At 44.0% G+C, this 27,421-nt stretch overlaps 1 protein-coding gene across 2 annotated transcripts in view; it reads right to left on the minus strand.

Annotated features, from left to right (window-relative positions):
- NECAB1 (N-terminal EF-hand calcium binding protein 1) overlaps positions 1 to 27,421 on the minus strand; it is a 1,511,734-nt gene that overhangs the window by 90,181 nt on the left and 1,394,132 nt on the right. Inside the window, exon 11 of one of the 2 annotated variants that reach the window (XM_078687058.1) lies at positions 17,689 to 17,766. The exons of the other annotated variant lie outside the window; for it this stretch is intronic. Within the exon in view, the coding sequence (XP_078543184.1) occupies positions 17,689 to 17,766 (78 nt within the window). The remainder of the gene's footprint in view (positions 1 to 17,688; positions 17,767 to 27,421) is intronic. 2 annotated transcript variants of the gene reach the window in all.

A 27,421-nucleotide genomic window follows, 5' to 3' on the forward strand; every position in this document is an offset into this window, starting at 1 on the left:
CTGGCGCTGGGCGCGGTCCAGGCGCGGACGGGCGTAGACGGGCTTACCTTTGGCGCACTTCGGCGCGGCCGCAGCGCGTGGACGCTGCGCGTTGGGACTGATGGTGGTCCCTAGTAATGTAGATTCAGAGGTACTGGAATCCCCTCTCCAACCTTAGGATGGGACTATGCCAAATAGGCCTGGGCTTCCACAACACAAATGGGTACATGGAAGACTTGTCCCAGTTAATGCGGAGACTTGAGTATCGGCCGAACACTCCGCAGATCTTTAATATTCTGTCTATGAAATCCTCAGACTCTGCTAGGGTACAGCAGGACATAGTCTGCATATAACAAAACTGTATCCTCCCATTCGTGATCCCATCTAAGTCCCCGGATAAGGGCTTCCTTCCAGATCCAGCTGGCTACTGGCTCCACAGCTATTGCAAAGAGAAAGGGGGACAGTGGGCACCCTTTTCTGGTACCCCTCACCAGGGTGAATACCTCTGACATTGTTCCACTCACAGGAACTCGGACTGCGGGGCATGTGTATAGGAGTCTGACCCATGCTCTGAAGGAGGGCCTGAAGCCCATCAACTCCAGTGGTGCCCTCGGGTATGAGCACTCTGAGTCAAATGATTTTCCAGCATCCAGCACCAGGAGGGCTGCCAGCTCTCTCAGATTGCCTTCCCTGCGCAGGCATCAAAACCATTTCCTAAGATTGTACCCGGTGGACCTGTGTGGCATGATCGAATGATCTAAAGCTATGATGTTGTAGGTAACCTGCATCAGGCACAAGGAGCACACCTCTGGTGATTTTCCTTGTTTATGGATTAGGACTATCAGTGCCTGCCTGAAGTCTCTCTGCACCTCCTACCTGTTACCTGGCCCCTTATGCATTTGAAAAATTCGGGGGGTAACCCATTTGGGCCTGGCATTTTCCCACTCATTAGTTGGGTTAGTGCTTCTGATATCTCTCCTTCCTGTATCTCACTTTCTAGAGGTTTCACGCTTCTCCCACGGTGTTGTTGTAGGTATTTCCTTCAAAAAATGATCTATATTGTTTGGTCCTTTGAAAGAGTTCTGTCCTCTTGGAGCATTACTCGTTGGTATTCTTTACTCAGAGTCACTATTCAGAAAACCGGGGTTGTGTTTGGATGTGCCACATATTGTGCCTCCTTGGTTAGTAGCCAGTCCTCCATGACACTGCCCTTCCGTTCCAGTTCCTTTTTTGTCCCAGCCACATGTGCTATTACCTGGCCCCTCACCACCGATTTTAATGCCTCCCACATTGTCACCCCAGACATTATTGAGCCCCTGTTCTCAAGGAAATACGCCTTTGTTGCTTCCTGTGTGAATTATTCTCATATCCCAGTCCGGTAACACCCAGGGCCCCAGTCTCCAATCCAGGGAAGTGTAGGAGGTGGGTAGCACCAACTACATTGAGAGTGGGGAGTGGGCTGATAACCCCCTCAGTAGTTTGTATGGGGTGTGACAGGAGGCCAGCCGGGACCAGGAAGAAATCAAGTCTAGATAGGGATATAGTATTGTCGCTCTCCATGGTGGGTTGCCCTGCAAGGGTCCAACAGACCCAGGGCAGTCACAAATGTGTGTAACCGAGTGTCAGTCCTAGAGGTCCAAGCGCCCGATCACCCTAACAAGGTCACACTGCAGGGCCAGCTTGAAGTCCCCCCCCCCATCACTAGTGGCGAGTCTGGTACCATCATTATACATTCCCTTTTGGCCTCCAGCTCCACCGACTGTAGACCCGGGGGCAGGTACCAAGATGCGACACAGAATTCGGCCCCTTGCCATGTACTTCTTACCACCACCCAACAGCCCTGAGTGCCCACCCATGTTTTGGACACCTGGAATGCCTGTGATTTACGGGCCAGTATACACAACCCCTGGGACCCTCTAGAGAAGTCTGTGTATACAAGCACTGAGTATTTGCCCCTCCCAAAGAACCACACTTTTTACACATTGAGTGGGTCTTCTGATACAGAATGAGATCAGGGGTCTGCAAGCGAGAAATTATGTATGCATGCGTGGAAGTGGCAGTACCAATAAATGCAATATTGATGTACGCTGTAATCTATGCATGCACAATGATGTCAATACCAGTAAATACATTACGGATGTACGCGGTAACCTAGGCATGCACAGTGATATCAATACCAGTAAATCCAATGTTGACGTACACTTTAATTTATGCACGCATATTGACATCAAATTTCGCTGAATGCAATGTTGATGTATGATGTAACAACTGTACATAAAATAATGAGAATGCCAGTAAATATGATATCAGTGACCACCATGCTACACATGCACGCACTCACAAACTCGTATCATTGCTGTCGAATTCATCTGGGATGGCCTCCCTACAACTCCAAGTCAGAGATACATGGTCAACAGACACTGCGACCCAAACCCGAGCCTACAAATTGACAGGTCATAGGTGGGGTTACACTTAACCCAAAGACAAACACGCACCCAGGAAAAAACCTGATTGATCGCGCAGATAGGTAGTCACACTACAAACAGGACTGAGGAGATTAACCCCAATAAAACACATTTGGCCAATGGCACCCTTTCCAAAAATACCATAAAGTTAGATGCCACATGTAGGTAAGAACACTCAGCTATTCATGACATGACATGTACACCGCACAGGGTAGTCACACACTCACTACATCGGACATCTGCACACGCACACGCTGGCCCACACTAGCTCTCTCCGAGGAAAGTGAGCCATCTGTGCCCCCTTTATCAGATGGTTGTACTTGTTGTTTATGACTATGATGCTTTTCAAAGAATGCCAAAGTGTTTTATTGTACCCACAAAATGTATAACTGTTCTGCTAAAACTTCTATACTCCAGGACTATCTTCAGATGCGCCTCTGTCGATACTCTCCCAGCTGCTGCATTTAATGAAACCAACTTGTTTCTGTTTTACCAAACGGCTCTTGTCTTTTCATTTATTTAAGGTAAATTCATATTTGAGCAACATTTTTGCGATCCAGATATGAGAGATTGGTTTATCGAGCTCGACTGTGTTGAAGGAAGGACCCCGGCAAAAACGTTTTCACAACTGCGGAGCGAGATCGTTGAGAAGATGCCATAATTGTTTAGAAGTTTTGCTGAATTCACCCGGTGGAGGTCTGTTTGGAGACAGCCATCACACAATAAGAAACTACATCTTATCCTTAGTCCCAGTATGTGGAGTGTGACAAACTAGGACAAGAGTATAGATCAATTTTGCTTTTCCCCTAGTCAACACGCTAGAGAATGCGAAGATAGCAACAGTTTTTTTTCCACTTGAACCATTGTGTGTGAGACAACCGGTACACCCCTGGCCCTTGGTGTGTTATATAGGGTCAATTAGTTATTATGCTTGACCTGTTGAGCGATACACAACAGGTAGACCCCCGGCCCTTGGTGTGTTATATAAGCTCTCCACCTGAATCTTAATTTTTAGTTTAAGGGAGTTATCTTAGGGACTGTTGGTTTCTTAACACTGACAGTCCTTGAAAGAAGTGAAGGGTGGACTTTTTAGCATGGACCGCTAGACATCAGGCAGTCGGTATGCACAACCCCTGGGTGTCAGTCAGCATGCACAACACCTGGGTGTGACATTGGGTGTAATTTGGACGCAATGAAAAATTTCGGACCTTGGTGAATAAGGTATACCTTGTGTCTGGCCACAGAGGGCCAATAGTCCTCACCTGTCCCTTTTTTTTAATGCGCAAATTGTTGCTATTGTTGTCCGGTGAGCCAATATTGACTGACTATCGAGCTCCCTGTGCTCCGTGTGTTACACAGCAGAGCATCTCACTTCTCTAGGTGTAGGCGCTGGGAAAGGACTAAGGTTTTTGGAACAAAGTAACCATTTTTTTCTGTCAAATCTTTTCTCTCCAAGTCTCTTTTAGATTTTTCCATTTTATGCATTATTGATGTTGTGGTGCTGTGGACATTTTGCAAATTGTGCTTGATGTTTAAATATTGTCATGTTAGTAAGTTTATGCATTTCATGAAGTAATAACTATTTTTAACATAAATCTGCTAAAATTCATCTCGTATTGTTCTTAGCTAACCATTACACTTTGTTACAGGTTGTTACTGTTTCATTGCATTTGTCATTTTAAATTGTTAAACATCTTATGATGCATCAGTTTTTTTGAGCTCGTAACCAGTAGATTGTTTCCGGTACAACCCTGTGTACACAGTTTTCCCCACAATGAGAGTTGCATTTGTAATCATTTAAAATCTAAAGACAACCAAAAGTTTGTATATTCCTTAAAACAAGTGACCTTACACATCATAGAGACAGCACTCAACCATATGCAAGCTAGTTTCCCCACGCAGGCCCTGAAATTAGGAAAACATTGCCGCTAGTGGCAGCCCAGACCAAAGCATACTTATTCCCCTAGCCTGAAGGGGTAACATTTGATACCCACAACATAGAGTGCATAAAGACACACCAGATATACATGTCAGAAGAGTAAATGACGACACTAAACGAGAAGCCCTACTTCAATTATGGAACAATGGCAGGATGACGCCAACTTGCAACCCACATGATCCCAGAGCTAGCGACATCTGGGAAACAGGCTATAGCTCCTCTGGGTCCAATAGCAAGGGCAAGAGTGCAAAGTGGGACCAGCCAACCTGGGGGAAACAAGAGGGAGCAGGGCAGCCCCCCAGCTGGTGCATAAAAGCATGCACCCAAGACCGCTCACCCAAGTCCAACTTTGGGCGAGCTACATATGTCTCACCAACTTCAGGGTTTACCATCAAATGGAGACCCTCCTTTAGTTCCAAAATGAGGCAAATGCTTAAGTGTTGTCCTCAAAACTCCAAAGAAGCTCAATCACAAAACCTCAGTCTGTAGTAGAAAATCCATTGAGTCGATTAACACCACCCTCATGGGGCAGAGCACGATGAGTGTCCTCGGCACACCTGACACTCGTCAGAAAACACTGCAAACAAACCCGATCCCAGTCATTTTGCAGGACCCTACAGGGGGTTCATGAGCAACCCTCCGACCACCTCCAGAATTCCTTGTTAAAAGCAGCAACCCCCATACCACAGGTAAGCACCCACCGGAACCTGCACAAAGCAGCCTAGAAACAGACCAAAATTGTCAAACCTTCCAGAAAGAACGCATAAACCAACCCAATTTAGGGAGAATATCACTGTGCACAATGTGCAGAGACCAAAGAAACGTTTAAGTGTCAACAGACAGACCACTGAATAGTTAAGACTCTTCTGCTTCTCAAAATTGCACACAGCGATGGAGGTCAAAACGATACTCCCACAACAATTAAAAGAACACAAATTTGTATGCAGTATCCCACAGAGGAAACTACTGTCCCCACCGTAGTAAGCAGTTGGGGGAGAAAAAGTACAAATAAAACTAAAACAAACTTGAAACTCACCATTCCCTAAAGGTGCTCCCATTATCCTTAAGCTCCCTGCTAGGTAGATTCATGCTTCAGTAAAGCCATAGAATGTACCCGTATAAAGAAATCCAGACATTTTTCTAAAATCTGTTAAACAATGTGTTTTTTCCATGCTAACACACAACCCACAGCTCTTATCCTACAGGTCGGTGATCTAACCACATATGCACCATTATTACAGCAGCTGCTACCTCTTCAGCCGCAGCCTCCAAAAGACTCCAATCACAGCCTCCAAGAGGACTTCTACAAGCCATTCGCTTAAGAGCATAGACTACAAATTGACTTTACAGCCGTTATTTGATAATGAACTCTCTTTTTTGCTACTCACAAGACAACTCCCCCGAAGACCATCCTAGAGCCTGCTGTTGTTTTTTAAGTTATGTACTCTTGTATTTTTTTATGCACTCTTCTTAGCCAGGGTGCTCATGGGCCCGTCAATCCCCAAAATAGGCCAGTTCCCAAGAAACCTACTTTGACATGTATGCAACACATATGCAGAGACCTACACAGCGTGCTCCCACACAATACATTTCCACAGTGGACACTCAAGCCATGAACAGGTCACGTTACATATGCTCACTGAGAGACTTTACTTACCCCAAGCGATGTCCGCCTAGAAAGCCAAATGTCTCATCCACCTGTATCTCTGTAGGATTAGGATACATCCAGTAGAGTAGAACCACACAAAGCAGTAATAAGCATCTCCTGATATGAGGCAAATCCTATAGCACTTGACCTTTTTATTAAACCTAGCGATATTCAAACAGAGTTAGACAGGATGTGCAGACCGGGCAGTGCAGGGGAGGACACTGTTTGTCCCTGAGACTTCGGAGAAAAGAGTTTCTTAGAGTTAGCAAAACTAATGCACCAGTCTGCAAACAAGTCCACCCCACTTCTGTCTGCAGTCCTTAGATGCCCCTTAAGGTATTTGGGGCCGCCATTCTTAATGATGAATAGACCCCTGGTATGAAATCCCAGTGTAGGGCCATTCACCTCAATAGCCCTATGGACAAGGGTGAACTCCAGCACAGACACCCCTTGCCAGGAAATCTGGGATACTGAGATAATTAGGTACACATGGTTGGAGAGGAAGGGGCAACCCCTAATTGTACAGAAACGTACACAGTATTTTTTGTGTTTCAAAGGCAAAGGGGCGATACTGCTCGGGACCAATGTCAACTGTGAAGTGGTATTGCACATACTGGACCTGCAATGGGGCACCTCCACACTAATGGATTGTTACTGCCATTGTAGAGACATTGCCTATGCCCAACTCTTTCTCATATGGCGGGGCCTCTGCACCCTCGTAACCATACACACCCTGACCCTGGTCATCCCAGAATAAGATCTGACTTAGTTGCTCCAACATCTGCTACAGAAGAACTCTGTTGCATCAGGCTTGAAAAAGAACTGCTGATTATTTTGGTTGGGCTCTGTACAAGGACATCCAGAAGAATTCAGACTGTTCATGGACACTCAAATCAATGCAGGAGGGTCCATTGCTTTCTTCACCATTCAAACAAAAGCAAATGACTGCTGGTTACACCTTACCAGGTGGAAAATTGTTAAAATGATTAATGGCACTGAGCTCTGCCTTAATGCTATCAGGCAAGAACTTAGAGCCGTACACCTCTGGTGATGCAACATCGTTGTGTGTAGAACTTGATGACCACGATGAAGGGAGGGGTGTGTGCCAAGATTGGTGATTCCGCTTGTACTTGTATTCCTGGGAATTATCTTGATAATGGAATTCTCTCTCTTGACGTCCAAGCACTGCATTGTCTACAAACAAACATGAAGGAGGAGGGGGGTCTCTCTAAACAGGACTGTTTTCATAGTCTCTTCGCCTGGCTCCCCCAATGGGTGACCTGGCTGTGCATATCGCTGCTTCCTGTTGTACTATTAATGTTTGGTTTCCTACAAGTGGGAGTTTCCTGCTGTAAAAACGCAGTCCGCAAACTAGGTACCATGCAATAGCTAGGGAAGGGATAACAGACATCAACACACACCATTTCAAATAATGTGCTGTCATGATGTATGAGGAAAATGATGTCGTTCAAAATTCAACTGGGGGAGTGCTGAGATCGACAAAAACAATAGCAATGTACACCCTGATGTATGCACGCATAGCAGCGGCCGTACCAAAAAATGCTATAACGATGTATGCTGTAATCTATGCACTGACAATAATGTCAATACCAGTAAATACAATACCCATGTATGCTGTAATCTATGCACGTACAGTGATGTCATTACCAGTAAATCCAATGTCGATGTACACCATAACTTAGGCACGCATAACAACGTCAATCTCTATGAATGCAATGTTGATGTACGATGTAACAACTGTATGTATAATAATGAGAATATCAGTAAATATGATATAAATGTCCCCCATTTTACATAGGCACTCACTCATGAACTTGTGTCATTGCTGTGGATTCATCTGAGATGACCTCCCCATCAACTCCATGCCAGAAACACATGGTCAGACAGGCCCTACGACCCAAACCCAAGCCTACCGATTGACAGGTCACAGGTGGGCCTACATTGAGCCCAAAGCCAAACGCGCACCTAGGGAAACCCTGATCGATCCCACAGGTATGTATTCACACCACAAACAGGACCAAGGAGCTTGGCCCCAATAAAATACGTTTCCAAAATACCACAAAGTTAAATACCACACATAGGTAGGAACACTAAGCTAATCAGGACATGGCCTGTACACCACAAAGAGTGATCACGCGCTCACCACACTGGACATCTGGACATGCACACACTGGCACACACTAGCTCTCCCCGAGGTTGAGAGCCATCTGTGACCTCCTTATCAGATGGTTGTAATCGTTTTTTATGACTATGATGCTTTTTAAAGAATGTCAAAGTGTTTTATTGTACCCACAAAATGTATACATGTATGGCCAAAACATATGTACTCTGAGACTGTATTCAGCACGCCTCTTTTGATACTCTCCTGGCTGTTGCATTTAATTAAACCAACTTGTTCCTGTTTTGCCAAATGCCTCTTGTCTTTTCGTTTATTTAAGGTAAATGCATATTAAAACAACATAGGCATCTGTGATTCCAATAAGAGTTCACTGCCTGGGTCACCCACAGGATGTGTTTTGACTGCTCCCACTTTGCACCACTTCCAACTCTTACCTTGACTTCCCCACCCTCCCTATGACCTTGTGCGATGAGTTTCCAACTACCCTCCACCTCAATGCCTGAGGTGCCTGTGGCCCACCCAAAAATCTTTTACCCATCACCCAACAGCTACTATGTTCATTTGCCACTGTGTTGACGGGGTGACAGTCCAGCAGGCCCTCCATTGAATGCCTGGTTTTTCAGGAGGCCTCTGCGGTGAGCCAGTGGCAGATCCACAGGAGTTCAGTCCCTATTCAACATAGTAGTTACACCAGGTCATTAGCTACTCATCAGTGAAAACACTGGCAAAATGATATCCTCCTGCTCTGCCCTCAAGGCCTTTGCATTCTCTTCGGATTCAGCCGATCTCTGAAGGCGGCCATCTGTTTTCAGATGCCCATGAGCTGCCTTTCTGCACTTCCGACACCACTTGCACCCCGTCCATAATCCTCTGGTCTGTCGTGGGGATTACATGAACCCTCTGCCTTGCATAGCGGGTTGCCCTCCGAGCATGCCAGCCCTGAGTTGGCAGATCTTTCTTCTGGTATGGCGTGGGATAGCACTTCCCTTCCAGCCAGACCTAAACCTCCGCCGTTTCAGTGAAGATGTAGGACTTCTCCTGTGTGAATACCCTCAGTTTTGTCCATAGATCTTTGATTTGCTCCCCACTCACTGGCAGCAGTTCTCACAACTCTGCCTTACAGCACTACTGTATTCCACAGTGTAATTAAGCCTGCTTTTGCCTCCACTCACTTGCTGCCAGTAAGTTAGTTGCTTTGCTGCTATTATTAGTTTAGTCACTGTATTGCCTGTAACTTAATCTCTGTCTCCTGCCGGTAGAAGCCATTTTTGTTCACTACTGGTTTGTCCTTTTATTAGCTTTGATTGTTTACTGCTGTTTTTTCCCTTCTTGTACGCAGTGATTAGGAGCTTCACAACTTGCTTCTTTTCCTGCCTCTTTGCTGCTCCCACCACCTGCAGATACACTGGCGCCGTACTGACAGCCTTCGATGCCACAACCTCAACTACTGCCTCACTGCTCCACTCACAACGGTAGTACCTTTCGCCTGCTGCCACTGTCTATTCTCCTGCAACACCGGATCAACCAACAACGCTGGAGACCTTTCAAACACGGCTGCATCCACCGTGCTGACTGAAATCGCCATAGCACAACTTCAGGGCATCCTTCTCAATACAAGCCATAGAGATCTAGGACACGATCTCTTGCCTGATGCCAGACGTCCTCTTCCTCACAGAGACCTGGTTGAGCCCTGCCTCTGCACTGGACATCGCCACCACTGAAGGCTACAAGATAATACACCCGAACTGAACCAACAAGCACGGAGGTGGTATTGCCATCATCTACAAGGACATTATAAACTGCATGACCTCCTTAGCATCTCAACCTCCAACTCCACACAGATGGAAAAAACACCATCAGATGCACCTTCACCTACAGACGATCAAGATCAAGACCCAGCTTCTGCAATACCATCCCTAACCTCATCGCCCTGATATGCATCAACTCTGAGCACTACATCTTCCTAGTAGATCTTAACTTCCTCCTAGACTACCCCAGCCCGGCAACACCAACATAGCCGACCTCTAGAATGCATGAGCAACATCGGCCTCAAGCAGCTTGCCACCGACCCTACCCATATCGCAGAACACCCGCTCAACCCCATTTTCATGTCCAGTGACAGAGTCAAGTATGACCATGTCTCACAGTTCACCTAGACCGACGGCTACAGCATCCACTTCACCATCTCAGGATCTTAGACCGACGGCTACAGCATCCACTTCACCATCTCAGGATCTACCAACACTGCCACCATGCCCCCCAGCTTCACAAGCAGGAACTGGAAAAAAAATATCAAAAGACCAGTAGAACAAGGCTTCAAACTCCCACCTCCCAGACACAACATCCAACCCAGAACAGGCTGGTAAGAAGTTATCCCAGTTGATCACTGAGTGTGCAGACACAATTGACCCTGCCAAGCCAGCCAAATTCAAAAGACCTGCAGGAAGATCCACCTGGTTCACTACAGAGCTGAAATCCACCAAACACAACTGCTGGCAACTACAAAGGCAGTGGTGCACCAGCAAAGAGACAGGAGACCTTACCACCGTCAAGACAGTACTCAAACAGTAGCACTACCTGAAAGAAACACAATGTACTACCCAATCAGACCGCATAGAAGCCAGCACAAACCGCATCAAGGAGCTCTTTGTCATCTTGAAGACCTCCCAAGAAACTGTCTGACACCCTGACAGTCTTCTTCCACAACAAAATCTCAGCCATCTATGAAAACTTCAAACTTTAAACTCCAACCCACCACTGCCTACAGTATCAGCCTGCTAAAACCCTCGAACACAAACCCTTAACACCTGTTCCCCCATAGGGATTCTCTCACAACTCGAGCCACTATCTCCATCATGAACTCCATTCACTCAGGACCACCCACAGACCCCTGTCCCCACCACATCTTCAAACTTTGGATCTAGACCATTAGCGATGAGCCCAGGAAAGTCCTGGACACCTCCATCATCTCGGCCTCCTTCTCTGAGGACTGGAAACACACTGAAGTGATGCCCCTCCTCAACAAACCATCTCCCTACCCAGCAGAACCAAAGAACTACCAGCGCATCTCCCAGCTCCCCTTTACAGTGAAGGAACCTCGAGAAGGCACTCAACCAACAACTGGAACACAACAACCTCATAGACCCCTCTCAATCCAGATTCCGAGTCAGCCCTGATTGCACCCACCAGTAACATCTGGACCCTCATGGACCACAGCAAAATGCTGCCCTCATCCCCTTGAACCTGTCAGCTGCCTTACAACACTGTCTCCCATCACATCTTGATCAACAGACTCCATCACATTGGAATTCAGGGAGACACCCTGAATGTATTGCCTCATACCTCACTGGAAGAACCTAGAGAATAAGTCTCCCACTGTTTTCTTCGGTACCCAGAAAGATCATCTAAGCATCCCCCAAGCATTGTCCCACAGCCCCACCCTCTTTAACACATACATGAACACCCCTGGCCAGCATGTCCAATCACACAAAATCAAAATCATCTCCTACACCGACAATGCCCAGTCCATCATCTTGCTGTCAGAAGACCCCACCACCACCAGAACCAACTTCCAGAGATGCATGATGAATGTCGCAGACTGGATGAAGTACAACTATCTCAGGTTCAACATTGAGTAGATGGAAGTTCTCATCCTTGGAAACATGGAACTACGCATGGTGGCCTGCTGAACTCAACCCATCCTCTGCCCCGACAGACAACGCCCACAGCCTCGGCATCATCTATGAAGAAACAGGTAACCACTGCCTCATCTGCCTGTTTCCGCACCCTACACATGCTTCGCAAGATCTTCAGGTTGCTCCCAGTCATCACCAGAGGACTATCACACAGGCCCTCGTCACCAGCAGGTTGGACTACGGAAACACACCCTACAGATGAATCACTGCATGCCTCCTGAAGAGACTATAGACAATACAAAACTCCACAGCCAGACTAATCCTCAACCTCCCCAAATGAATGCACATCGAACCCCACCTCAAGCAGCTATACTGGCTCCCGATCCAGGAGAGATGCCAGTTCAAGATGTTGACCCAAGCAAACAAAGCCCTACACAGCAAAGGACCAGCTTACATCAACAAATACATGATCTTCCATCAACCGGTCAGACACCTGAGGCGGATCGTCTCCCTCTTCCTCGCGAACACCCCTGGATACTCCAAAGCAACTGCAGAGGGAGATCCTTCTCTCACCCAAGAGCCAAAGCTTGGAACAACCTTCCCCTGCACCTCAGGACCACCTCATTGCTCCAGCAATTCAGGAAAGGACTCAATAACTGGCTGTTCAAATGAACAGATCACCATGAAGCAGATTGCAGCTCTAGCTTCTTGAGACCCTCACAGGTGATTTGTTGCACTTTACAAATCCTTGATTGATTGATAGATAGGGCGGGGCATATTAGGTCCAAGCTACTGAGGTGTTGTTTTACCTGTCCGGGTAAATATTTACCAAACTTCCCTCAAATGCCCAGGGTCCTCACCTCCTGCAGGATACGATCATGGTCCCTGTAGTTGAGCAGTCTGTCTATTACAGGGCGTGTCCAGGCTCCCAGCACCAGTGGCCTCCTTGGTACTCCATGTGCATGCTCCACCACGTAGAGAGTGGATTCCTTTCCTACCAAAACCTTTGAGAGCAGACACTGTTCTACCAATAGTTCGGCACTGGGGACCTCCGCCTTCTTGGGGACCTCAATCAGTCGTACACTGTTACATCGGCAGCAACCCTCTGCATCATCAAGCTGCCGTTTTAGAGTCTTTATCTCAGGCTTCTAGTAGTGTAGCTTAGTAACATTGTCTTTCACCATCAGTGTGGTTAGTGCCATGTTGCTCTCTATCTCTGCCACTTTTCCTGTTAGTTTTTTTATGGTCCTTGTGCAGAATGCCCACCTCCAGTGCAACTGCCTCTAGTTTGTGCTCCAAGACCCATTGCATCTCCTTAGTTGGCACCAGAACCATTTTGTGTGGGCTTCCAAAAGTGCCCCACATTTGGCTGCCCTTTGGCTGGCAGACGGAGGCTGTGGATCCCACTGACCTGGGCTATTCTGCCCTGATCACTTGCGCACCAGCACTTCTGGGCCATTCAGGCTCCTGTATGCCGGGTATAGTGTCTGTGGGGAACTTGGGTTACTGGTCTTTTTTACCATCTGGCTGTACCTGGAGGCTTTACCCATCCCACGGTCCCAAATCCTACAGGGGCTGAGTTCTCTCCCCAAGGCAGCGGGGGGCCCTCAGTCCAGGGGAGTACTAGTATGGTGTTCTGCCAGGGGGAGAACCTTGTGCACAGTGGTAACTCTCCTCCACTCTCTATCTTATCTCCCCAGAGCCATGGTGGATAGGCCCTTGCCTCTCTGTGGAACCTCCTCTTACTGCTCCCAAGCGGGCTCAGTGCATGTGCATGTGCCGGTGTCCTGATTCCTGTCAGCTACTCCAGGTGAATTCATGGGGCCTACACGGCCAGCTCTACACTCGTATAGGTGGGAGCCTCTACCCTCCGTCTTCTGCCGCCGAGACCCCAAGGCCACCTTACGGGCCCAGTCTGATTTAATTTCTCCCGACTCAGGGACCTGACTCATGTCTCCAGTCATATGCTGGAGAAGGACCTCGGCCTGGAATTCCAAGCTCCACCAGGCTGCAAACACAACTCAGCTGGCCTCTTCTGGGTTCCGCACTGTACACCGACCCTTCCGGTGGCCAACTGGCTCCGCTCACCTCTTACCATGGGCGGATGTCACAGGATACTTGTGCCTACAAGACTTGCGGCCACGGAGCTCAGCGATGCGCCTCCACTGCCACTGCTGTCCAGGCCATGCCCCCTGGGCATTTTGTCCTTAATCTTTTTTTTAATGGGTTCACTTTAGATTGACACCTCCTGCTTAGGATTTCCCCTGCCATTCTTTGATGTCTTATTTAGTTTAGGGAAGTTCCTTTATGAAACTGTTGACTTCTCTGCTTTAAATTTTGTACTCTTTAAATGATTTATCCTATAAATTAACTAACCATAAATTGTTGGTTTGATTAACTTTACCGCATTGTATGCTTAATCTGAAAAATGACTAACTCAATTACTAAAGCCTGGGACTTTGACTAATCTCTTAATAAACCTTCATAGTTAGTAAAACCGTCACCTTTGTCATTCAAGTGGTGCCAAATGGGTTTCATTGTAATTTAACTTGTTTGAATTGATTTTAGCTCCCAGAGTACACATTCATCAGATACCTAAAGGTTCATATGACCAGTGGCGCACTTTGTTGGAAGATTACGCCACAGGCTGTAGATATTGAATTTTGCAGTGTAATAAGGGCTAGCCTGGATCAAGCTTTGATCAGTAAGCTCAACCGACAATGATTAATGGTGGTGGTTATTTCTGAATCATGAAGGAAACAAGACAGGGATGGGTTTTGTTTCTATTCCTTTTCCTTCTGGCTTTGGACCTGTCTGCTGCTGTGCAGTGGTCATTACAGACTGAAGATATAGAAAGTCCTAGGCCATCAAAAGCCTTCCTTTTTGCTAATCACTTCTTAGTAATATCAGTGGCATAACGAAAAGTGAGGGGGCATCCCTGCACGGTACTTAGGGGGGCCCCCTCCGGGCTCAATCAGGAGCTCTCATGGCCAGAGTTCAGTGCCGAGGAGGCCCCTTGGAGCTAGGTGCCCCCCCCCCGCACTGCGAGGGCTGTGGTGGCCTGTGTTACGCCCCTGAGTAATATTGCTGCACCATGGATCCTTTATTGCTCACTTAATGTCAATATTCTCATGGTACAAAATAAACTGTGGGGTCCCATCCCTTACTAGATTTAAAACACCAGCAGGAATGCAGGATTAAAACTTTAAATGGAAACAGCATAATCTCATATGTATCTTGATATAATGCTAAAGAGGGGTTAGGAATGACTGGCTGTATACAACTTGGATCCTTTGAGATGGTAAATGGTTGAACCTGACTTCTCACTTTGGGGCAGGTTCCATGTGATTAAGATGTTGGTAGCATACATAAACATCTACATGCTGAACATGCTACCTGTTGATTCCCAGACATTACTGGATTCTTATTATTATATGCTGTACCATTCGTATTTTTGTCAGGAATCTTTTACGCAGAATATTTTCTCTAAGGGTCCCAACCTGTTCACTCTGTAGATAATCACTTAACTCTGCCAAATCCATCCAGCTTGCCTTTCTCGCCTCATAGTCTTTGCATTTCTTGTATTATTTCTCTCATGTGCATGTGTAAGGGCCTTTGAACCTAAACTGTTAGACCAGCGTACGACTGTCCCATGCTAATCTTGAAACATTAAACAAACTTTTGTGAAGTCAATGGGACTGCCTTAAATGTGGTAAAGCATGCAAACAAAGCATGTGCAAAGGAGTTTCCATGCACTAACACAATAAAGCCGGACCTATTGGCTTTGCCCATTGTAGTTTCAGTAATCAAACTTTATATTTAGCTTTGTAAATGATGATTTTAAATAAAACCAAATACAAGATACATTCACATGGAACCAGCCTCAAAGCACAGCTTTAGGTGGTAGACAACTTAAAACAGGAATATAAGGTTATCAACAAAATATATTCAGGAAAGAAGACTGTAAAACGGATGTGATTAAATTTACCTGTGTGCTCTAAAAAATGTCCAATGGAAGACATAATCGAAGATTGTATAGTGTTCAGAGTACCCAGTACTGAACTGAACATAGGGGCACATGCATCAAGATAAGGCATTGCCATTCCTTAATAGCTTTTTAAGGAATCGATAATTAGGATTCATAATTCCTTATGCATGCATGAATCGCAAAATAAATAGCGATTCCTACACATTCCCTAATAGCAAATTGCAAATTGTGATATGCTATTAGGGAATGCATTCCCATTCATTCCCATGCATTCCCATTCCCATTTAGGCCCATAGGAATGAATGGGAAAGCATTCTCAATTTGCGATGACCATTTAGGTAATCGCAAATTGCAAATGCAAATGCAATTGCAAGGGTGCTAGGGGGCCTAAGGTCCCCCTGATGCACCAACAAAAAAGGTAAGTGTGCGAATTGGCCCGTTTGAACCCGGTAAAAAGCTTCATGCAGGTGCCCCTTAATGTTGAAATCTGTCCATGCTTAGTGCCCCACCCATTGTACCCACAGCTCTTTCCTTCCCCAATGTCCCTCTCTTGCAGTCTAGTGATCGGCATGTGAGCAGCAGGTTTTCTCCTGTTAAATATCACTGCACACTTAATGGCCTAGCAGCATTAGAACGGGGAGTTCAATGTTCAAGCTCATCAAAGACAATGTGCAGCCGAATACATGCCATCCTCCATTCTGACACATAGTTCATGTAAATTGTGTGTCTGATTGTGATGACTAATTCTGGATTTATGAAGTAAAATACAGAAATTGCAAAACGAGGGCACTGTTCAAGGACAGATGTGATGTTTGCAGAAAAGAGAAATTAAGAAGGTGTCTAGTAGGCATAACATAGTAAAGATCTAGCAGTATGCAACAATACGAAACGTTTACCCAGGATTGATGCAGCATGATTGTTTTGTTGGAAAGTTTCGAACTTACAGATCCAATTAATTTCTATCTCATTATAATTTGAGCATTGATCAATGATCAATGTGTCGGATGGTGTTTTACAATGGTCTTATACAGTGATCAAGACCGATAATTAATAGATATTCTATAGAACAATGAACTTGGTAATAATATAGCAAACTAGGTTATAATAGCATGAACAATAGAGATGTGGTGGTGATAATGTCTGATGAAGTGAGGACACCATGTGAAGAAATAAGACTTAATTAGAGGGATACACACAGATACAGAAATATTTCCACAAAAGGTTATTGTATACATTTTGGAGGAGCACGGGCTTTAAATGTCATTTCTATTATGGATATGCTAGGATATGACACACAAGAAATACCCACAGAGAAACTGAGACCAAAATAAATCATATTGCGGAAGCAAGGAGGGGAAAAAACTAATAAAAAAACAAGAAACCATGTTGAAATTTAAAATAGTTTCTAAAGCAAACAGCGGTCGATTGAAGTATGAAAGAAGCAGACCCTTAGAACTGACAAGCCATGGAGGAAATAAGGAGTGGCTTTTGTAGGGGCAAAGCGACATTTGCCCTCTCATAATCCAAGGCTATCATCCTCTGGAGTTGCCTTGACGACAAGGTAAACTATCTCCTCTCCCATTGTAACAGAACAAAAATGTATCTCACGTATAATGTTACATTTTTAAGGTAGATATTGGATTTAAAAAAAGGCTAGGTAAATCAAGTTATAACACGATACAAAATAGAACCTTCAAATCCACAAGGAAATACTTTAATCTCTTATGGCTGGAGAACAATCACTTGCAAGGGATTGCCCTAAGCACATGAGATAATACATTTGTTTATTATCACAGTTTGTCAGGCGATTGTGCAATTGAATTCTCACTGTTCACAGTAAATAAAAATGTTCTCAACATTTCCTAGCATTATACAACACAGTGACTCTTCTTACTTTCTCCAGACATGGGTGCTCTCCCAGAACTCATACACAATGAAGCGGGATTCACTCGAAAGCTTCTGTACAGCAACACTGGAAACGGAGAAAGAAATTAGGCACCGAAGTTGAAAATGTTTGCAAATATACAGTGAATTTCAATTACAACTGCTGTAAAGTTGCTGAAAGGTTGGCAGTATGAGAGTTCAATTTAACAATTTGTCAGGCTAAATTAAAAAAAAATCCCACTGTTCAATCTGAAACTCTTGGGTAGTCCCCCAAATCTTTTGCCTCCGACCCTCCTGTTTTGCTGAATTCGGTTTTGTAGGCTTCAGGACTCTGTGCATCTTACCACTGCTAAACAGTGCTCAAGTGCTTGTGCTCAAAAACATGGTAGAATTGATCTACACATAATTTTGCACATTTAATTTACTTGTAAGTCCCTAGTAAATGGTACACCATGTACCCATGGTTTGCAACTTAAATACTACTACCTGGCTCTAGCACTCATTGCTCCACCTACTGAAGAAGCAGTTTAACACTTATCTGAGGCCTGCCATTACAGCCTGCAGTGCGGATTTAAACTTCAATTTAGACCTGATAAAATAAATCTTTTGCCAGACCTAACCCTTCTTTTTTATTACATATAAGTCACCTCAAAGGTAGGTCTAAGTGCTCATAGGGCAGGGTGCATTATATTTGAAAAGTAGGACATGCAGGTTTATGTTTTATATGTACATGTGGTGAAAAATTCCTGAAGTCGTGTTTTACTATTGCAAGGCGTATCTCCCCCATATGATAATATTGGGTCACCTTATTACACTTAATAAGTGATAACTTAAGTTTGAAAGCAAATAGGAACTGATGTTTGCAAATGGTAAAGTTCAATTTTAAGTTACAATTCTGAAAATGCCACTTTTTGAAAGTTGACATTTTCTTATCCTAATCATTTGATGCCTGCTGCCTGAGGCCTGGTTTACATGACTATGAATAGTTTCACAGTTGGCCTTTGTGTATTCCTCCCAGACAGTGAGACAAAAAGGGACAAGTGTTAGCAGGATGGGCAATCCTGCCAGGATAGTTTGGTGGATCAGGTCCTTGCCCCACTTACATTTCAAAGAGTTGCCTCCAGCACATACACGAAAGAATATGACACCTGTCTTCTGTAACCCCAGACTACTTGGAGACTTGGCAGTGAAAGGGAATAACTTTCCAGAACCAGACTGGGAGGAGTATATGGAGTCCCCTCCCACATCAAAGGCTGGCACCAGGTATAAATAAATGGAGGAACTCCTGAGTCACTCTTTAGATCACTTTTAGACCTGTGGAAGACTCAGAAGAAGGACTGCTGGAGGGACTGCTCTGCTACCTGAAGAACCACTAGCGGGACTCCAACGGCTAGCTGGCTGATCTCCTGTGTGAGCTACAGGCACATAACAAGCTCCAGAGATCTGTCGTGCATTTGCCCAGCTGACTGGACCTTCAACTGGACCTTCCTGAGCCCTGCTGGCCTCTGCTAGAGTGAGTCTCTGATACCCAAGAGGTGCATCCTGAGGTCCTGGATCCTTGGCTTGCATAGGAGTGTACTCCTCTGTACAGAAAGGAGAAGTCCAAGTTTTGGGCTCTTTGTGCCTGAGAATTGCCCCATTTGTGCAATACTTTGCTGCCTGTGACAGACGCCAACACGAACCTCTGATGTACCAGACCCTTCGTGCTACAGCGGCAGCTAGCGACAACCGGAAATGCAAGATCTGCACAGACAACCCTGGCTGACCATCAACGTCATGCTCCAGCAACGACCGGTCATGACGCCTGATTGGATCTGCTCTTCGCACTACAGCAATGACCGTCCACAATGTTGTACATGCTCCTCGCAGCCTCCTCCAATGCAAACTGGACTGTTTGTGCCAGATGTTGAGAAGGTAACTTTTTCAGCAGGACTAACCTGTTCCCTGTATGGAGCCTGCGATCTATTGCCGATGGCCTGAACTTGTGACTTTACTTTGGTCTAGCACAACCATATGACCGCGAGTGGTGCCTTGTGCTTTTAGGCGCTATACTTACCTATTTATATATTTTCATTTAATTAGCAGTATTTATAAAGCGCAAACAGTCATTCCTGAGGGGACATCATGGCACTATAGATGCCAAAAATGGTACTGCTGAATCACTGGGAGAGAGACCAAAGGAACAGAGCAGGTTAAAGAGAAAAAAGCTCAATTGTAAGCTTCTTTTGGAACCTAAGGTAGTCATTTATGAGGTGAAGATCCAGGAGTAGCAGATCCCAGTAGACTGCTGCAAGATGGTCAAAAGATCATCCTCCCGCTCTAACTCTTTTGATCCTAATAGTTTTGGCCAAGGCTAAGTTCATGATCTCAGATTTCTGAGGGTATTTATAGCTCCATTTTGGCAAAAGGATCACAGAGCCAGAGTTATGTAGGGCCCTGTGCACATGACAAAAAAGTTTACATTTTTCCCTCTTTTTGGATGGGATGCCAGTGAAGAGTCTTAAGGCACCGAGGATGAACTGTATTTGTATTTATTTTGCCGCCATGTTTTGAACCACCCGGTCGGCCATCCCTATGTATAGGTATCCCTATGAGGGTATTGCCATTGCCTCATCTGCTGATTATAAGACCTTGGACTATGGTCCTGAGCCAACTTACTGGAATCCAGTGGAAGAGTATGTTAAGAAGTTTAAGCAGGCCATATAATTTGCTGCTTGTGGCAATGACTTGCTCTTGAATGATCGAGGACTCACCAATAAGAACACCCACATTTGTAGCGCTTTTTTTGGCTCAGGTGCGGGTCCAAAAGACACCGGCCTCCATGATGAGTCCCAGATCGAGTGTTGTCAAGTTTCTCCCTTATGAAGATGACTAATTGCATGTCGTCAGCATATCTGGAATCCCTACTTGCAAACCAGCTTGGCAAGGGATGCGACGTTCCTGTTAAACAGGGTAGGGCTCAGAGAAAAGCCCTGTGGTACCCCATAATAGGAACCTGTGTCCTTTTACTCAGGAATGCCCCAAACCATTGTAACTCCGAGGAGTGAAGTCCTGCCTCCTGAAGTTTATTAATCAATTTATAATGCAAGACAGTATCAAATGCCGCAGAACAATCCAGTAGAATCAGGGCAACTTAAAACGTTGGAATTTAATTTCTCAAATTCTATTGATTGGATTTCTGTGGATCTGGTATCATTTTATTTATTAAAGTTTACTCTATTTTTCTAAACTGGTTTAGGATTTTTCTTGTGTTGTGTTTTTACTTTATTACTGTTTGTGTACTGCATAAATACTATGCACTTTGCCACAAAGTTAAGCCTGTCTGCTTTTGTGCTAAGCTACCAGAAAGTTAAGCACAGGTTAATTTAGTGACTTTTGTGGTTCACCCTCACAAGAATTACGGTTGTTACCTGAGTGGGTCTCGCACCCCCCTCAACCAATAATCCAATTTCTTACACCTACCTAAGTGTAACACATGTTCACAAAGGTTGAAATATTGTTTCAACATTTCAAATCCCATTCAATTGTATATGAATTTTCAAAATTTTGCAACTGCAAATTCCATTTATGACACTGAAACATCACAATTTTGGAGCATATTTTGAAGGTAGTATAAGTGCATGGTTAGGACTGGTAGCACAGTTATACCCTGCAAATGTATGACCATTGACAAAGTCATAACCTTGGGGGTATACACTAGCTTTCAAAGGTTTTTCACAACCAGTTTGTGCACCTATGCGTAGTGTCATAAAAGACCAAAGAGAGAGTGCGCAGGTTGTGTGAGATTTACTCTTTTTCACATTTTTATTTTTATAGAGCAGAAATAGATACAGTATGCTTTTAATATACAGAGAAAGCAGCAATAATTTATATCAGAACACATTATACAGATACAACTTTACAATTTCTCTAGTCTCACCTGTCGAAAGCAATAATAATCATCTATTATGTGTGCAAATAGCAAATTAAAGTGCAATTCAATTATCCAGCTGTATCTAGAGTGTCCAATCCCTTTCTTAATAAGTTAAGGTGCATTCGAGTAACCGTGCATTTGTGCATACAAAGTGCAATGTGTAAAATGCAACAGAGTTCAGAATATCTTTTCAATAGTTTCACTCCAGCTCCTCTAACCTATTGCCAAAACCAGAATCTACTAATAGTAGGAGGAGACAATCCTTCTGTTATGCAATTCAAAGCTCTGATTAACTTTCAACAGTGCTCCAGATATTGCCATGTAGCACTGAATCTCTTTAATCCCCCAACCCAATTTTCATAGTGCGTAGCATTTTGGTCGTCCAGCTCTGAACTGTTGGAATTACGCAGGTTCCCCAATTCTGAAGAATAAACGAGCGTGCAATCGTCAGAGCTATAAATAAGAAATATTGTCCTCTCTTATTTAATTGTTGGATTGTTTTAGAATGCCCAAACAACACTAAACTTGACTATGGTTTATTGTATAGTCTGACTAATGACCTTGAATAATTCCTGCCAAAATTTGTAAAGTTGCGGGCAAGTATAAAACGTATGAAGCCACCCTCCTGCACCTGAAAACAGTTATCTAGCACCGACTAATATATTTAATGTAGAGTCTCCGGAGTGTAGTATGCCATTCACCGAGACAGGAATTACATTATTTTATAATTTGCAGGACGAAGGGACTTATTTCCTATCTCAGAGATGGAATGCCAGTCTCTCTCAGACAGGTGGCATTGTGTTTTTTCTGTTAGCTCGGATTAAAAGCTAGTCATTTCTGCTTGCGAGGATTGGCTCTGCAACAATCTATACCAATTTCCTATCCCTGTCAGTCTGCTCTTCATCAAAGCCCTACTTATAGGGTGCGGTCCATGACTCTCTGGATATTGGCCTTAAAAAAAATGAACTGTCTGCCCAAAACTTAAGAAATGTTTCTTGCATTGTTCACTATTCCTAGAAAGAAGCTCTTCCCAGGAGATGCATTTTCGCCGCAAGATAAACTCACCAAAAGCTTTAAAACCTATTGAGTTCCAAAATCCGACATCCCTATCTGCTAACAACAACCCCAAAAACTTGCCCTCCTGAATCATTAAAAATGAACTATCAAAAGATTACTGTAACAGATTACATAGGGCGCTCATCCTCCCTCTAGCTCTAGTCTCCTGTAAAAACTGGTCTTTTTGGGCAATTTCACTGTTCTGATAATAGCTGGTATGCTGATTTCTGATTCCTGCACCATTTTCGTATTTAAAAAAAAAATCTAATACCCTATACCCATTTAGATACCTTGTAAAAAAATCCATTAAGGCGGCCTAGTAGTAGCTTTGCATATGGGAAAGTGCCAATCCACCCTGTGGTTTCTCTAATAGTAGTACACTCAACTTCACCTTCGGTGTCTTTTTGTTCCAAATAAATCTCCTTATTAATGAATTTAGGGCCCGACGTAGGTAATCTCAATTTACCGATTCTTAAATACCAAATTTTACCGATTCGGTATTTAGGAATCGGTAATTATGATGTAGGTAAAAAATCGGTAACATTTACCGATTCTGTAATATTCCTTATTACCGAATAAGTAATACCGATTCGGTAATAAGGAATATCTTCCCATTCATTCCTATGGGCCTGGAGGTCCATAGGAATGAATGAGAAGCCATTTACTATTACTGATTTGGTATTACCGAATCAGTAATAGCGGGAGCATATTTATGGGTGGCAGGGTGTCACAATGACACCCTGTTGCACCCCTGAATTGTGCATGTGTGCACATGTGGCGCACATACATGTCCTAAGGGCATGTATGTCTGCCACATGGCACTTTGAAAAAACCTAATAATTGCTTTTTTAAAGGAATTCGGTATTTACCACCAACTTGTAGTTGGTGGTAAATAACGAATCCTTAAAGCAAAGATGCACTCACTTAAGTGCTACCTACATAGGTGTTAAGGATTCGGTAAATTACCGAATCCTTATTTACAGCCTCCTACATTGGAAAGGGCTAAATACCGGTCGGTAACAGGAAATTCACTGATTTTCGTCCGTTACCGACCGGTATTAAGCTACCTACATCTGGCCCTTAGTTCCTGGAAAAAGCTATTAGGAATTTGTATTTGGACACTGAAGTAAAGAACTACCGACAAAGGTCAAACTGACATTTTAATCATTGTAACTCGTCCTATTATAGTCAATGGGAGCAGGGACCACCTCTCAAACAACCCATTTATTTTTCTTAGCATTGCCTCATAATCCAGAAGAAGCAAATTGGAGTAGTTATTCATGACTAATATCCCCAGATATCCTATTGGGGTTTGCAGTCTTGCTTTAGGCTGATATGAAGCTGGAGTTTTACTTTGGTTTATCTTATAGCCACCTATGTTTGTAAAATGTTCTTTGATCTGGATAGCTCCCCTATTATTATCCTCATCAGGCTGTAGATAAAGAATAATATAGTCTGCAAATAATTTAAGCCTAATAATCCCCTCTATAGGTGCCCTGATATTTCCTTTACGAAGTTGTTCTGAGAGAGGCTCAATCTTAAAAATGTAAATAAGATTGGTGAAAGCGGACACCCTTGGGGAGTGCCCCTTGTGATTGCAATTGTGTCGGCCATTCTAGAATTTACCATTACTTTAACATGTGCACCCTAGTATAGATTTGACAGCTTTGAAATAAACTGAGAGGAGAATCCTACATTTTGAAGGCAAAAAAATAGAGTGTCCCAGTACAACAGATCAAATGCTTTTCCAGCATTGATCATCATAACTAAAGCTTTTATATAATTGGCCGTAAAATAATCTATTACCTGTATTAAAAACTGGTTATTTGCGGACATAAGACGTCCTGCAACACATCCACACTGATATTTATCGATTAGCAAGTGTGCTGCTGGCATTATATGAGACGCCCACATTTTCATCAACAATTTGTAATTCGTATTTAAAAGACTAATGGGTCTGTATGAATGCACAAGTTTCGGATTCGTACCTTTCTTCGGGAAGCAGACAGTAGTTGATTCCTGAAAGGTAGAGGGGACCACTTCACGCTCTTTAATATAATTAAAAGCTCTCCTAAAAAAGGTACCGCTTCACTGGAGAATATTTTAAAAACCTCAGCACGGAATCCACATCCCCACACACATAGCACTAGGCATTTATTTTTTAGTGCCTCATGAATTTCATTAGGTGTGATGGTCTCCATAAAAGCCTGGAATAGAGAATTAGTCAACTGGGGAGTTGCATGGAAGCATAAATCTATTCTATACTAGTCATTGATGCAGCATATTTAGTTTGATAGATGCCGCTATAATGTTGGAAAAGCACTTGTGCAACTTCTTCTACTCTGTTACTATTCTTCCAGTAATAGGAATCTCTACTGATTTTTTTGCAGGTTTTTCTTTCTTATTTCTAGTAGACCAGGGTAGGAACTTCCCTAAATGCTGATTCTCTACATGCAGTTGTTGCTGGTAGGTGTTAGAATAATTAATTTCTTCCAATGTGAAACACCTCTAATATTCTGTTTTGCTCTAGCAAGTTGCCCACAACCAGGCTCTATTACGGTATTTTCTTCCCTTGCTTTTGTGACATAATCTTCCACTGCCTGCAGTCTCTTTATCTGCTGAGTATGTTCTCTTGTTCAGTTTGCTTTCAAAACAATGATATTCCCTCTTTGTGTTGCCTTAAAGGCCTCACATAATGCAAACATGACACAAAACTCAGTGATAAACCTCCTCATCCCTGCTACCCAAACCTGGATTTGACAGCAAGTTCTCTCTAGATGCCACCTATCCCTACTAGCTGAGACAAGATTTATTACTAAGGAGACCAGAGAGTGGTCGGCGAAAGCACTGGCCCAAGTAACCATGCGCTCACTACTTATTGTCTTGGACACTAAAAAGAAATATGAATGAGAGGCAGTTTTAAATTACTGCGAAAAACAATTTTATTGTTCAAAATCTGGGGGGGTCTTCTCTCCAAGGATCTACCAGCTGAAAGCAATATTTTAACGCCTCTATAATTTTTTTAGTTTTAGGTTTTAACAGTTTTTTAGCCTTATTAGATGTGTTCTTGACCAGATCTTGAATAAACTTAAAAAACCCTCCACATATCAATGGGCCTACTGCCCCCAAGGCATTGTTGTGGATCTGAGATACAGAGCCAATCTCTACCCCGATAGGGCATAATAATTAAATGTAAACCCCTTGCATTGACCGCTGCTTTTACCCACAGCCATCTTCCTTGCGGATCGCAAATCACCTCTCGAACCTCCCAGTCAATTACAAAACAATTGCTACTCCTCTTGCCACAGCTTGGGCAGATACAAAAAATGCCTGCGAGTATTTATGCGGAATAAACATCTTTGGGGTATTATACTTGTAGTGGGTCTCTTGCAAGAAAATAACTTCAGGTGAAAAAGATGAGAGCCACCCCATTAGATTTCCATATTTCATGTGTTAACAATACCATTAACATTACACGAAAGGATCCAGTCCTTTAACATCTCAAGAGAAGGAATCATATTGTCTCCTTTCAGGTCCCTCTAGAACTCCCATCGCTAAGGCAATTACCTTAGCTCTGCCCCAAAATTGCAAACATATTTCAAGCACATCCTGTACATTATCAGTTAGATCCCCATTCTATCTGCTGATACACAATGCATATACTCCCCGTTAGGCTAAACGGACTCCCTTGAAGTGCCTGCTTAGTATTATGCTCTCGCTCACACCGCGAAGTGCTTCATGCCGTTCGCAAGTGCATCAGTGTTTACAGTCCCCCATCTTTACCTTCCCATTTGTAGGAGGCTCCTGGATATAAATGTTGCTCATGTTCCCCCGCTAAGCATTCACCACCAGTCCTGCTTTCAAGGCGTCAACAGACAAGGTTATACAAACTACGTGTTCCAGCGGTCAAGTTAAAACATTTGCGTTAACACACCCTACACGCTTCCTTGTTGGAGAGCAGTTTGAACCATTCAACATGAGGCTGGGGGGGATCCTGTGCTATTTTAAAAAAGAGTAGATGGTAGAGTCGGTCGGAGAATAGTGACTCTTATCTAGCTAGAGAGCGCGAGCGGCTTTCTTCTTCAGGGCTTAAGACGTTTGTTTGGGGGAAGTTTTGAAGTTGTGGAGCGGGCAACAAGCTATACAAATCCTGCAGTAGAATAGGAGAGTCTTATAATGGCTGTACCAGGTAACATTGTTTCGTTCAATTAGATGCATTGGGCTGGAAGGGTGTGGAGGTTTCTAATGTGTTATCACTGTGCGTGACCCTATGGATGCCGGGAAATTTGGAAAGAAATGTTCAGCAATGAGCGCTACGGGGTTGTGTTTGTGACATGTTCTTCAAATAGTCCCCAGAACATTCCCTGCCCACATAAGAAGCTGTGTGCGACAGTTACTGTGCTGTAAAATCTACTTACTACCAGAGCTGCCGACTTTGGACCTGGGGAACTAGGTTCGAGTCTTGGCGTTGGCTCAACATCCTGTAATTCTGGAAAAAACACTTAATCTCTTCTTGCCTAACAAAAATGAATGTGTTCCTGTGAAGCGTAACTGGTGCTCATGTAAAGTGCTCCAGTGCCTTCGGGTCGAGGTCGCCCTAAATAAAACTGCAAAATCAAATAAATACATAAATAATACTAACCCGGTAACCCATGGCTCTCAGTAATGTGCTTGCATTTAACGAATTGGCGTGTCCTAGAAGTTATACCTGGCCCCGTTCAATTGGATCCACAGACTTAAATGATTAGTTTTAAAAAGAAAACAGTGTGACCAG

The sequence above is a fragment of the Lissotriton helveticus genome, chromosome 4_1, assembly GCF_964261635.1.
Source record: "Lissotriton helveticus chromosome 4_1, aLisHel1.1, whole genome shotgun sequence".
In the NCBI taxonomy this organism is placed as follows: domain Eukaryota; kingdom Metazoa; phylum Chordata; class Amphibia; order Caudata; family Salamandridae; genus Lissotriton; species Lissotriton helveticus.